Source organism: Littorina saxatilis, linkage group LG8 (genome assembly GCF_037325665.1).
Source record: "Littorina saxatilis isolate snail1 linkage group LG8, US_GU_Lsax_2.0, whole genome shotgun sequence".
Classification (NCBI taxonomy): Eukaryota; Metazoa; Mollusca; class Gastropoda; order Littorinimorpha; family Littorinidae; genus Littorina; species Littorina saxatilis.
Window position 1 is genome coordinate 45,124,346 of NC_090252.1, and position 15,125 is coordinate 45,139,470.

Here is a 15,125-nt window from a genome sequence, read left to right on the forward strand (position 1 = left end):
AAGGTCACATGTATGGTTACCACACTTTGACGTCTGATATCTCGGCCGTTTGTAACCCAAATTGGACGAAATTTGCTGAGGTCATTGACGTGACAAGGCGCTTCATCATGGCAGGTGTGAAAGTGCTGTATTGAGGGCAGTTTTTGCTTGGCAACACTTTGTTGTTACCACACTTTGACACCTTATATCTCGGCCATTTGTGAAACACTAGTAGATGCATCTAGGTAGCACTGAAATTGCTGTGATGAGTACCCCCTCCCCCTCCCCCTCCCCCTCCCCCCTCCCCCTCCCAAATAAATAATGTTAGTTAAAAGTAGTTTTGTTTGTGATTTACCCAGCATCAAGATGGCAACACCCTACGTTCATAAAGAGGCCCCATCCAACAGCGGCCTGACGGCGTCTGGGCCCGTGGACATTTCTCGGAGGGCGCTTTACAACGCCGCGACCAGATTATCCAACCAGCTCTTTAAGAGCTCTGGGCAGTACCAGAGTTTTGCCCGCAAGAAGCTTACAAGTAAGTATTTGATAAATCCAATTAAATATTCACTACATGTTTTGTTTTTTTCAAATATTATGAATGAACTCTATTTTCCGTGTTATTCAACTCAAACTGTCAGTTCCCACATGCAATGTTATGATTATTGTGTGTGCAGTTCCGGCTTACATGGACATCCGCAGGGAATTTACGGCGGAGACGGTGAAGACGGCCCGCAAAGCCGTCGAAGCCATGGCCAGGAAAGGAAGTCGGGTTAGTATGCATGATTAATTTCATGTTGATGAAGTGTATGCATAAACAGATGATGAATTTCATGAGCTAGGTGCACTGTTTTCATCTTCCCTTTTTGTTAACATTCCAGAACCAAAGTCCAATGGTCCTCGACGCGGCTCTCCTCGAACTGCTCGCCCGGCTAAGGACGAAGGACAGCCGAATGAAGAGTGGGGATTACTTTTCTTGGCATGGCATGGCATGGCATGACATGACCGAGACTTTGAGTAATTCCTTCGCGGGACGTCTAACCCTCTTACGCCATAATGTGACGTCTTCAAATGACGAAATGTTAAAGTTTCTACCACAGACATACACACGCACAAACACACGCACGCACAAACACACGCACAGACAGACAGACAGACAGACAGACAGACAGACAGACAAAGTTACGATCGCACAGGCTACACTTACGTGAGCCAACAATGGTCAAATTACCTAACAAGGTACAATGTGTGTTTTTTGTTTGTTTACCAGATTGCCAGGACCCTTGCTATGGGAAGGTGTTCCCGGCTAGCCCCCAAAAGAGCCCCCAAAAGCTAAGCCACAACTTAGCTTTTGGGGAAGCGGAAGAGGAGGAGTTGGAGGAGAAGGAGGAGTCGGAGGAGTCGGACGAGCAGGCGGACGAGGAGGAACTTTTGGATGACAGTGGTGGTAAGTTGTACCCAAATGTAAATGATATTATTTATGTATCTTTGTGTAAACATGAACATGTGAGCCTTAGTGTGTTGCAAAGAGTTTCTCCCATTGTGTTTGTGATATTGTTTTCAGACGAAGAGTGGACTATCCAAAAGCTAGTAGAGGAGAGAAAACGAAAACTTTCGGAAGCGGAGAAGGTGTGGCAGTTGAACAGGCTCCTCAACCCCAAGCGGAAAAGGTATCTTTGAAATTAAGTGAAAGATTACATTTTAGTTTTTATTTCTGTTTTGTTTTGTTGGTAATTAATGTCTCTTGTGCAAGGTAATTTAAAAGTACTCTTGTCTTGATAAGCCTGTGAACACGCTATTATATTTTCTAATCAATCCCTAAGTTGGGGGGGGGGGGGGGTGGGGTGGGGGTGGGAAGTTACATGGTAGTGATGTAAACTTTGATTTAATTTGTTATTCAGATTTATCATCGAGGACCCTCAGGCGGACGAGGAAGAGGAGGAGGAGGAGGAGCAGGAGGCCCTAGCTGGTCTCCAAGCCCTGGATCCCCATGGGGAGGAGCCGGTGGAGGCGGAGGAGGAGGATGTTGAGCGTCCTCACCCTCAGCCTCAGCCTCGGCCTCAGCCAAGGAAACCGCGCGCCAAGCACACCTGCCAACTGTGTGGCAGAGCCACATGGCGCATGGCTGACCATCTTAGAAAAATTCATGGGTGGGATTCCGGAAAAGCCCGTGTGTGGCACCGGAACCCATCCATGAAGAACGGGGCACCCGTGGCTGAAACCCAAGTGAGTATTATTTGCAAACCACGGAGCATGTTGAAAGCTGAAAGTTGATGTGGTAAAGAATTAAAGACTTTCTAAATAACTATTTAACATTAGATATTTAAACATGTGTTTGTTTGTTACAGTATCGAAAGTGCCCACAGTGTGGGGAAGTCCGTCGGAACCTTCCCCAGCACTTGGGTATGGACGGTAGCCACAAACTATACAGCCTTGACTACTGGAAGGCCCTTGCGCAAACTGGATCCCAGAAGGCCATTTCGACAGTCCGTAGGATGGAGTCGGTTTCAGCGGCAACCATTATGGGTATGTACAAAATGTATAAGATCTGTGTGCTAGTTGCTGCTGAATGAAAGGTTTTCTTCGGATTGACGATTTCACACATAAACCTGCATTAGGAGATGTCTAGAACTTGTGTCAGAATGCATTTTATTTCCGTTGTGTGCAGGTGTCAGTGGCCTCTGGGACCGGTTTTCACAGTACTTGGGCAGCAGGTACAGCGGGTCCACGCTGTCTTCGTACAGACAGGCGAAGAACCTGCTGCTTCGCCTGGACCCGGAGCTGGATGTGCAGCGCATGTTTACTGTGGTATGTATTCTGCCTGTTTGCAACATAGCAGAGGATCCTATAATTCCATGCTGCATTTCCTATAGTGATTGGGTTTTAACTTGTTTTGCTACAACAAAATGAAAGCCATGAATGATTTGTGTTTCAGACTCCAAGTCGTCCCAACCCTGTTGCCGCCATCGAACAGGAGACGTTGCAGCAGATGAAGGGTTTCTCTGCTGCAAATGTGGTGAACAAAATGCGGTCCGTCATTGTAAGTGTGTTTGTAATTAAATAATTTGATAATGTCCATTTCCAGACAAGCAGCGGTTGGTTCTGAGAACAGTAATGTGTTAATAATTGCACTGTGATAATGTGTTATGTATACTGCAATCCGATGACATTCTCTTGCTGTGTTTTTGCAGACCTTCTTTCGCTTCCTCGTCACGAGGGAAATCGCTCTGTGTGAGAGGATGGGCATCCTTTCGTCCCTCAATGCCCTCATCAACAACCTCACCGAACAGAAGTAGGTACATTTTGTTTGGCCCTGCCAATGGACTATTACTTTGTTAGGTTGTTTAGGGAACAAACTTTACACAAATTTGACACTGTTAACCGTTCAGGAGAGTAATACCATTTGCATTTAGCAACGCTGTTTGACATTGTGTTTCAGAGGCGAATACGAGAAGCGAAAGAAGAGTCGGGCCAGAGAGCTGGTGTGTCAGATCAGAACTGACACACAGCCACAGGCTGACCCGACACTGTGGCGGACTCGCTTCGACCACTGCCTCAAATACAGAAACTCCCCCTGGGTGAACCATCCCATGAGGCAGGTTTGGAGCACGGAGGCCAGAGATCACGCGATGATGCTGTTCTCCGTGTTCAACTTTTCGCGCGTCATGGAGTTACGGTGCTTCACCCTGGAGGAGTTTCGCCAGCGGGTCGCCACTCTGGAAGCTGACCAGGTCGCAGTGAAGGTGAGTCTTTTTTGGCTCAATATTCTCATTATATTCTGTCCATTCCTTGTAAATTTGTTAAAGTCAGTGTGTAGACAAGAACATGGCCGTGATGTTTCTGCATTGCTATGTGCCATTATACGCATTGTTCATTTTACAGGTCAAAAAACACAAACTGGCCAAACAGAAGGGGCCCCTGGAGATGTTCCTCTTCAGGGAGGATGCTGACCGCATTTTGCAGTAAGTGGGAGTGAGAGTTTAAATTATGTAAACTAAGCAAGGGAGCAAGAATTGTAAACATAGTAAAATGTTGAACACATTTTAACCACACCTGTGTTGTGGTCCACGGGACCCTATAAGCAATAATGACGAGTCTATTGGTTTAAAGTCTAATGAACTGATAAGTTGTTATAGACAAAAAGCAATAATTAACTAACTACGCTAAGCAATAATTAACTAACTAGGCCTGTTTTGTAAATGTGCTGCAGATACATCTCAATTGTGCGGCCAGTCATCTGCCCTGATGCTGGAACAGGGGACGATGACCCCGTCTTCATCACATCAGGACAGAAGGGGTTGTCGTCCTACCAGGTGGGGCGGGTCAGCCAGAAGCTGCAGCAGTGCAAGCTGACACAAGCCCGAAAGGTGGTGACGACAGCGGTAAGTAATATGAAAATGTTTTTAACAAGAATAATGTTATTAGTGTTGTATGGATGTGACAGATCTTTGAATATGATGATATTTTTCAGTCATTATTATTTATTGTTCTTTGGTTGCAGCAAATGGAGAAGCCAGAATTGGTCCGCCAAAAAGTCAACGCGTTGTTGTCCCACTCGGACAGTGTCAGCGAGCTGCACTATACAGCACCAACCTCCAGCCGGTCCCGGCAAGAGGCCTTCAACATGCTGGCACGGGAGCACTTTGTAAGCTTTTCCACACATTTCTTAATGTTAGTTTCTTGTTATAATTAGCTAAAACCTGTTTCTCCATGGACATGATTCTATTTGCCAATTAGTTGAAATAAAATCTGTGTCATTATAGCCACCGCCACCGCCTCTTGCTGGAGCTGCCGCTGAAGCTGCCGCTGGAGCTGCCGCTGCCGCTTCCGCTGCTGCAACTGCTGCTCGCCCTGCTGCACCTGCTGTGGGTGTACACTTGCAGCGAGTTGTTGCAAACGCTGTGCTGCCAGACGACAGCATTGAGTTTGCAGGTATGTGCATCCTCATTTCGTATGAAATGTTATTGTGCATTAGTTATCTCCTTCCCTGACAAATGTTTGTTTGTTTGATTGTGCAATCATGAACAAACTTCTCATTCAATCAGACAATGCACCGGCACCGGCACCGGGATGTCCCCGCCAGCAACACCAGCAACCTGCTGCACCTCGCCTCATCGAGGTGCACCCACAGCCCAAGGCAGCAGAGCCCAGGGGGGTAGTACCTGCATCGCCCCAGGCAACGCCTCCATCACCCCAGGCAGCGGGTTAGTGAGTTGAATGCTTCTCCTACTACAAATACTACTTCTAATACTTGCAACTACCTTTTTTTTATTTAACAGTATGGCGGCTCAGGTTATAACAACTGCTGCGGCAGCGGAAAAAAAGGGGCGCGGCGGCGGAGAAGATGAGCCAAAAGATGCCCGCTGCTCCCGCCCCAGTAGTAACAACAACAGCAGCGGCCGCACGGTGACACCGACTGCGATAACAAGAGGTCGAAAGCGAAAATATTATTGACATAGTATGGGACAATTACATCCAGAAAGACGATGATGACCTGAGCCACGATGATCAATACGAGCAACAACAATAACAGCAACAACAACAGCCTGGTGTTGCTGCTGCATGGCGGCGACCACCAAGAAAGCAATTAAAACCCCAGAAAAATGTCAAATTTTCCCCCACCACCAGCAGGAGCAGCAGCAGCACTATGGCTGACAAGAAACAACAACAACAGCAGCAGCAGCCGCAGGAAGAGGCAGACAGCAACGACGAGATCGAGCTCGATTGTGAAAATGATGGAAAGGAAGAAGAACAAGTGGAAGAAATGCAAAAACAACAACAGCAGCAGGACGACAGCAACGACGAGGACTCTGCCGTCGTCGCCACCACCACCACCATGCAGTTTCCGTATGGCGGAAGCCGCGGGGATATTGATGAAAAGAAGAAAGGTATGTCAGCGATATCGACGTCGTATATGGACGCCGAAACGTTTCAAGGTCTCAAACGTACTCTCGCTCGTATTGACGTGGTCACCGCTCTTTCTGCTGCGCCTAGTAGTATATTATTATGGCACCACCCCCGGACACCAACACCAACAAAGACGACGACGACTATGAGTATATCAGCAGTAGTGGTAGTAGCGAAGACGATTGCTACTGTCAGGACCTAGCTGAGCCGGAGCCCACCAACACCAACGCCAACGCTGCAGCTGAGCCCACCAACGTAACGGGATATACCACACCCTTAGCAACGGCATCACCACTCCTACCAACCCATGCATCATACATACAGCAGCACCTGAGGCTATCTTCATACAGCAGCACCTGAGGCTATGTTCATACAGCAGCACCTGAGGCTATGTTCTTACAGCAGCACCTGAGGCTATGTTCATACAGCAGCACCTGAGGCTATGCCACACATTTCGGGATTTCGTGACGGATTTAAAACATCGGGAGATTCCCGAAAAATTCGGGAGGGTTGGCAGCTATGTATGTCCATACAGCGGCACCTCGGGCAAGCCTAGATACCCAGGGTTAGCTTTGTAAACCACCGACAGGGCGACCAAGAGGACGGGCGCGGCAGCCTTGGTCCAAATCATCCCAGCAGCCGACACTGGTGTTCAGCGAGATTACCGCGATGTGCAAGAAGGAGGTGACCATTAGCATGCACTGTACCTCTAAGGCCGGTAGTATCAAGGTGCGCTTTCTTCTGGACAACTTTTTCTCCACCCAAACCCAGTTTACCATCTCTGTTTACCATCTCTGACGGCAAGACCATGATGATCTGCCGTCGTCGCCACCACCACCATGCAGTTTCCGTATGGCGGAAGCCGCGGTGATATTGATGAAAGAGAAGAAAGGTTGTCAGCGATATCGATGTCGTATATGGACGCCGAAACGTTTCAAGGTCTCAAACGTACTCTAGCTTGTATTGGCGCGGTCACCGCTTGTTCTGCTGCGCCTAGTAGTATTATTATGGCACCACCCCCGGACACCAACACCAACAACGACAACAACGACTATGAGTATATCAGCAGTAGTGGTAGTAGCGAAGACGATTGCTGCTATCAGGACCTAGCTGAGCCGGAGCCCACTAACACCAACGCCAACGCCGCTGCAGCTGAGCCCACCAACGCCAACACTAACAATACTACCACCAACACCACAACAATGGATATGATGGATTAATAACTGAAGGGGTTTATAAGGCATAATAATATGTTGGATCTGCGCCCTCTTTTTGTTGTTGTCGTTGGATATTGTACGTATAATATGATATAATAAGACAATATATAAAGACTCTTGTGGTTTCCCCCTTTCTTTATATTGGGATGTAATTTTTGATTTGGGAGGCTATATCATGCAAGAAGACGTCACCCGCTCATTTTTAGAAATTGTTAGAAGATGAAATTACTGATGAGATTCGACGTTGGCCCATAATCATTCCTGATTTTAACCCATTCCGTCCCCAAATAAGAAGACGCAAGAGAAATTTGACTAGAGGCAGTTAGAGCATTATGTTACGCAAGAAAGGGAAAAAGCCAATATCGTAGTATCTTGTGGAAAAATATTTATGAATATTTGTTACAGCTGCACTCGTTTGTCTGTTGTTTTTTTGGTTTTTTCTTGATATACTACACCCTTAGCAACGGCATCACCACTCCTACCAATCCATGCATCATACATTCAAGCATCACAAGCTATGTTCATACAGGAGCACCTGAGGCTATGTTCATACAGGAGCACCTGAGGCTATGTTCATACACTACCCAGCTCATAAACGAGAATTCTTAGCTCTAAAATGGGCAATGTCCGATAAGTTCAGGGATTTTTTGTTAGGATCCAAGTCTGTGGTAGTGACCGATAATAACCCTCTCTGTTATGTACTGAAAAATGCCAAATTGGATGCCACATGCCATAGATGGCTTGTTTCTCTCTCACTCTTCGATTTTGAGTTACGTTACAAAAAGGGTTCTCTTCACACAGATGCTGACGCATTATCCAGGCGTGCGCATGAGCATATAGCTGATGATGATGCGTACACACGTACCATGGAGAAAATCGCTTTTTTAGTGGAAAAGGCAGAAAAGTTTGACAACGTCACTGCTGTGTCGAGTGATTCAGTCCAGGCAGTATTGAATTCTCAAAGGGTCGGGTACTCTCTCTTGCAGCGGACAGGATTTTTTGGTACTGGTGGTCCAAATGATGGTGACAGTGTGCCCGCCGTCGAGCAGATTGTTAAGGACCCGTCCTTGATTCCTGATGATGTTTTGGAGCCAAAATCAGACGCCTCAGTGCAGGATGTTGTTTCCGACGGAGAGTAGCGGAAATTAGAGTTGGGTGATGAAAACCTGAGGAGTGTTATCCAATGTTTAGAAGGGGGAAAACTGTTGTCACCAGTTCAGCTAGGGAACCCAGAGTTGAAGGTTTTCTCAAGGGAGTGGAAGCATTTAGTTCTGAGAGGGGGAGTTCTAAAAAGGCAAGTTGAGCATGAAGGATTGACACAATTTCAGTTGGTGATTCCAAAAAGCCACAGAAAGACAGCTTTGAGAGGAGTACATGATGACTTATTTCACACTCATTTTGATGATGCTGTCATCCATCTGCGAAGGCGTTTCTTCTGGCCTTTTATGGCTAGACATCTGGAAGAGAAGATAAAAACTTGTAGTCGGTGCATTCGCAAGGGTGCGAGGTGTCAAAAGGCACCAATGCAGTCCATAGTAACGACGTATCCCCTGGAATTGCTGTCAATCGATTATCTCACAATTGAGGTGAAGGGTATAAAGCAAAACGGTCTTATGGTTCTCGACCACTTTACCAAATTTGTTTCGGCCATCTTAACCAAAGACCAAACCGCCAAAACCGTGGCAAAAGCCTTGTGGGAGAAGTTTTTTATGACATATGGTTTCCCGAAGCGGATTTTGTCTGACCAGGGTAGGGACTTTGAGTCTAAGATGATCAAAGAACTCTGTGATGTAGCGGGTATTACAAAATGCAGAACTACTCCCTACCATCCAAGCGGTAACCCTGTAGAGCGCACCTGATCGGGATGCTTAGGGGGTTGGAAAATGAGCAGAAGACAGACTGGCGTAAGAGCCTACCGGCAGTAGTTCATGCATACAACTGTTGCGTCAGTCAGTCTACCGGGTTTAGCCCATACTTTCTCTTTTTTGGTCGGCAGCCTAGGTTACCGATAGATGTGGCGTTCGGCATTGACATAGGGGAGAAGAAAAAAGGGTCTACTATCCAATATGTACGGGAGTTGAAGAGCCAGTTGGGGACGCTATGATGCCTCGGCTATTGCTGCAGAACTGTGCAGTGGAGACAGGGTCCTTGTCCGCAAACTTGGGAAGACAGTATTTACATAGTGAAATCAAGGGCAGGCGAGCTTCCTGTGTACACAGTCCAGGACGAGTCAGGTAAGGGGCCCCTCAGGACCCTACACCGAAACCATCTTCTACCAATAGGTATTCTGGACATGGAGAATAGCCAAACGCAACAAAAGTCTGTCGCTCCACCCAAGCCAGCAGAAGGTACAAAGGCTCGTGATGTTGATTTGAACTTGGTCTCTAGCTCTGATTCAGGTGATGACATTTTTATTGATGTTGAGGTTGTACCTGTTTTGCCAGTTCCAGTTGAAGCTCCTCATGAGGAAGAAGTTCTGACTGATTCTACGTAGTCAGTGTTTCCCCGGGAGTTGTGACTGACTAATTATAAACCTCATTCCAGGTTTATGGGTGTTCTTCCGTAGTCTGCTTTAATCATAAATTGTTTGGTTTTGTACAGAGTGGGCATGGGAAATGTACCCTTGGAGGTTTTTGTGGAGTTTTATATTATAGACGACTGCTTTATAATACCTCGTTAACGTGCTATTTTTGTTTTAATTGTCCAGGGCAATCCGTCTGTGTCACACCCTGACACACCTATTCCGCCGGTGTTACACACTTTTATATTTTGTCGTTCTTACCAGTTTTTCTGATTGCCATTGTGACCTTTCTGAGCATTTGTTTTATTTTTTGCTGAGATACGCTTGTATCATCCTTGTTGTTTGATTAAATTGAGAAGGTATTCATGTAGGGAGTGTGATGCTAGTGAGGATAGCAGTTTGAAGAGACACCTCTTAATTCACACACGCGGCCAGTAAATCCAGCACCCAAGGACTGGAAAGAATGAATGCAGAGACTAGAGAAATTTCCTCATAAAGTGTTTGCTTTACAACAATGATGTATGAGTGTTAAAGTCGTTCACTTTTGTTTTAGCGAACGACAAAGAAGAAGTTCACTTTTGTTTTGAGTGTATTATTTTATTTTCTATCTTTCTTACCCACCCCCAAAGAACCTCCATTCAATCGAATAGTTGCTCATAACTAAGCGAAGGAGGAGCTCTTTACATTTAAATTAAAGTTGAATTACAATTTAATTCATGTTTCAGTAAGGTCGCTGGCCATAGGTCACTGATTAGGTTGAATTATGCTCCTCTTCACTTTTTATCAGCTTCTGCTCTTTTTGTTTCAGGATCAGATGTATGGACTGAGGAAATGAACCCGGCTCTGAGAGTATATTTCAAGGAACACATCCGTAAGCGAGTGCCTGTGGGGAAAGCAGAGGCTTTGCAGGCCATGAAAAAAGTACAGATTCTTCGAGGTCGTGATCCTGAGGGTAATTGGGACCGAATTCGCCAAAAAATCAGATACGCTACCAGCAAAGCATCCAATTAGACTCAGGATCAAGGTCTCGAAGACTCTGGTAGGTACATTGTTTGTGGTGATTTGGGTGTGCTGAGCACACTTTATGGAGCTCTGGGGTAGAATTGATTTAACTTTGTAGCTATAGGCATTTGTTCTTTCAACTATAGATTCACTTGTTTGTTTTTTTGTTTTTTGTTATTTTTTGCAACTAGAGTTGAAAGATAACACAGTGGTTTTGACTTTGTGTAGTATTATGCATTTTTTATGACCGGTTACTTTGAAAAGTCAGTATGGGTTGTTGACCTAAGAGTTGAATTGTGCATTTATAATAAAGCTGTGTGTAAATCTTTTTCATTTTTCATCTCAGTTTCTTTCTTTATTTGGTGTTTAACGTCGTTTTTAACCACGAAGGTTATATCGCGACAGGGAAAGGGGGGGAGATGGGATAGAGCCACTTGTTAATTGTTTCTTGTTCACAAAAGCACTTATCAAAAAATTGCTCCAGGGGCTTGCAACGTAGTACAATATATGACCTTACTGGGAGAATGCAAGTTTCCAGTACAAAGGACTTAACATTTCTTACATTCATCTCAGTTGTGTTTGATCTTCATAACTATTCATACATCACATGGATTCATACATCAAATGTAATATGTATTATTAACTATTAATAAGCTGAGTTTATAAAAGGCAAAACATGCACTGCAGTCTTTCAAATAATTAATGTGTACAAGACAGTTATAGATCTACATATTTTAACATTTGGTTTTTGTTTGTTTTCATAACATTTCATAATGATAGTGTAGAAGAAGGCAAAGAGGAGGAGGAAGATAGTGGTGACAAAGAAGTCTCAAAGACATGGTTGACGTTTCTCTTGCTCTTTATTCCATTTAACTTGTCATTTAAACTCCGGTGATCTTGCAAAAATACAAGCTAGAAGGGCCTGAAAACATACAAGAAACACTAGTAAGTATTCGTTCTAATAAAATTATACAAGAATCAAGTTCAAATAAAATTATAAAACAACCTTGAGTTGGAATGCCTGTGTTTTACAATTGCTTGAATGTGATCTGTATAAGTGCAAATGTTCAATGGAAATATTTCATAATGTTCCTAAAACGATTTTACAATTTGATTAACAATGTTATAAAGTCTCATGAAAAGAATCTAAACTTTGATTGCTGACATTCAGAAATCAAACAGAACTGTTTACATTTTGAAAAAGGGGTTTCCCCAACTACACACATTCCTACGACATCACTGCTCTGAGTAAATTAATACACAACTTCCGGTGACGTCATGGGTCTGTGCGTGGAAATCCTTTTTATGACATCACAGACTACACGATCTATTGACGTCACAACCTAAAAATAGCTAAGGTGGGGAATAATTTATGCACTTATCTCATATCAGAATAACCTAAGCATCAAAAGATCAATGCTAATTGCTGATTCCATTTACGGTATACATTTTCATAGACCGGTCGAAAAAGCACATGTTCACTGACCCACCACGATTTCCCACTACGCTCCTCGATCTACACCACCCTCTCGCAAAATGGCCACCACCAACTTCAACATGGAGATTGCTGAAACCCAATTCACCTTCTCGTTGGAAGAAGAAGATGATTCTACCATCAACTCCAGCCAATACCACGCCGCCAGGGAGATGGAACTCAACTCCCACGTCTCGAATGAACATGACAGCATCCTCGAGATAAGCCTGTTACCTGCGGACGCAACCACTCCCGCCCAAGCCATACAGGTTAACCCAAAACCAGGCAACGAAAGGGTGATCCCCATCTTGGACAAACTGCAGGGAACCTTCAAATGCAGAACGAGTCTCACCGCTGCAAAGCAATCGCTTATTCTCGCATTAGAGAAGAACCGGTGCACACCCTTCTTGAAAGGGACCACTGAGTTCAACCCAGCATTGAACGGCTCGGCTCTACTGCCAGAATACATGAGCTTAGAGACCAGTTTCAGGATACCATAAGGGAAAACAAATTATCCCTCTAACATAAGTTCGCCAAAATCATTGAGGCGGAAATTGAAAAGGAAACGGGCACTATCAAATGTCTCCGCGATGAGGTCCTCGCCATCGCTGATAAAGACGAAGAAATCCTTAACGTGCTGAAACTCAGCCTGCAGAAATCCATCAAAGATGAACAAACTGCAGTACAACGCCACCGTACCTACAAGGAGGACAGGGAAAGGCGCTGAAAGAATCCCTAAGCTGCCTTTACGACAATAGTCAATCTATTGTCCCGAACCTACAACCCGGTCTGCCCTCGGGCGGACCACCCTCATCTTCCAAAAAGGGATGAATTGTTTCGTTGCTAAACCAAACAAACAACCATTACACCCTCCCTCCAATGAACCTGTACGCATAGTACACATACGGGGAATAGAACCCATTAATATACGACCACAGTACATTTAGTACAATACATCCTAGTACACACCATGGAGCAAAAATCCCACCATAAATCATACATAAATGATTATCTTTATTGTTTTTCTTCTTGTGAATAAACACAAGAAAGAAATGGGCTGAACAAACAAATACACGAATCACCGAGCCTTATATAAGCCTCAGTCACTGTGAGGACATTTGGGTAATAAACCACCAGTACGTGCAAGTACATCCTAAAAAGGGAAATGAATTATAGTCATCTATAAATGATTATTCTCAATTGAGAAACAAAATGATGAGGATATGGGTTTGAATAGTTGTCCCCTGACGAGGCTACCTTTCAGTTTCCCCAGAACACCTCTCTAAAACCACAAAGAAGCTATCCTAGCAATTTGAAACTGTAAATATTGCCGAAAAGTAGTACGATTGGGAGAGGTACTTAGGGATCTCTGGGCTGCCTACTGCATTTGTCAGGTTTGGCAGACCTTTGATTTTTTACCCCCTATGACTCGGATCCTTTCAGTACTGCCTTTACTATGTTATTGATTTTGATGTTGAACAACATGGGTGAGAGAATGCTTCCTTGAGGAACACCCATGTCCTGTTGACAGAACTCTGATAGGTTGGAACCCACAGTGTAAAAAATAGCCTCACTCTGGCTATTTGGAGCCACAAAACAACGAACGTTCAATGCAGTTCCAGATTTCGAAAGAAGTTTTGCAAGGCCTTATTGAGTCTGGGTTTAAGGTAAAAGAAATTTCGAATTTGCTTTGTGTCTCTGTAAGGACTATCTATCGGAGAATGAGTGGATTCAACTTACAGGTTCATTCGTTCACAGACATTGGAAGATCATGAACTCCAAATGGCAGGGGCGTAAAGGTAAGTAAGATGATCATCTGTTCCTCTATAATGTATTGCTAAGCTAAAGCCGTAAACTTGTAAAGGAGACTGTGCCAAAAGGTGACGTTTTCATGTCAGTATGTCCCAAATGACATCACCAGTACATTTTTCATTCTATCTAATCTGTTTTCGTTCTATTTTTTCTAATAACATGCGTTAACAATTGATTGCCAACTGGAATGGAAGAGCACAAAAAGTGTAACTTGATATGTAGTTTCTCAAGAGGGAAAAACATCTTCCACTTTCATGTCAGTGTGTCCCATGCAACATACATTTGCCAAACAGCTATGTGCAAGTAGATTATTTGTTAGTGGTATAGAAAATACTGATCAACAATTAAAGTCAGTTTTCACATTCATTTTCTACCTATTTCTTATTTGTTTATTCTGTTGGCAATGGTGAAATGTCAGCAATCGTGTGTCATTCGGGACAGTAGACATGACACCTGACCTTTTGGCACAGTCTCAAAGGTAAACAAAAAGGCCGACATTATTCGTACCGTGGTGGTGTCGAAACTCGCTGAACCTTATTCGTACCGCGGTGGTGTAAAAACTCGCTAAACCTTATTCGAACCATGGTGGGAACAAGCGAATTCACTGACATCACAAAACTGACGTCAATGTGTAGAAACTGCAACATTTGTAGCCATTGTATTTGGCAATTTGTTGCCAGAAAATGTAGAAACATGTGTGTGAATGAGAAAGTAACGAAGTCAGGGTGTTGGAACTTGGGAGATGTAACATGTATGATTGTTGTATGCCAAAGCCAGCTCATTTATTCGGACAGGTATTTCTGGTGGTGCCGAAGACGCCTGTGTTGTGCAGGTGCGCCACGCGAACCCCTGGACTCATTGGGGACGTATTTTATTTTTAATTGAATTTTGAAGTGAAAATATTGTCGACACTTATTTCCTGATATGTCCTACCTTTCCTTCTTTTATACGCACAGTGGCTGCACAGCCAACCCAAACATTTGATGTGCCTGTGGGGTTCCCCAATACATACCCCCACAAATCTATGTTTTAACGCAGAAGGGTCATTCTTGGTTTTAATCATTCAATTGACTGGCAACCTCAAGATTATGGGAACATCACTGCCATTGGATAGAAAATTGAACATAAAAAAATATGACATGATTTTATGTGAAACTTCACAATTTTTTTCCCCTCCAAAATAAAAAAGTTACACGGTAGGCTAAAAAAAAGAAGA

General features: G+C 44.2%; 2 protein-coding genes across 2 annotated transcripts in view; both read left to right on the forward strand.

Annotated features, from left to right (window-relative positions):
• The window catches only part of LOC138973678 (uncharacterized), a 68,156-nt gene extending 57,156 nt beyond the window's left edge, over positions 1–11,000 (forward strand). The window contains exon 4 of the mRNA XM_070346414.1: positions 10,430–11,000. The gene's annotated coding sequence lies outside the window, so the exon portion shown is untranslated. The remainder of the gene's footprint in view (positions 1–10,429) is intronic.
• Positions 1,540–4,722, forward strand: LOC138974676 (uncharacterized). The gene is made up of 8 exons (XM_070347396.1): positions 1,540–1,646; positions 1,878–3,016; positions 3,168–3,268; positions 3,416–3,719; positions 3,787–3,938; positions 4,187–4,358; positions 4,478–4,621; positions 4,714–4,722. Exons 2-8 carry the CDS (start codon positions 2,966–2,968, stop codon positions 4,720–4,722), a joined length of 933 nt encoding a protein of 310 aa, XP_070203497.1. The 5' UTR covers positions 1,540–1,646; positions 1,878–2,965.
• Positions 11,001–15,125: the final 4,125 nt, after the last annotated feature.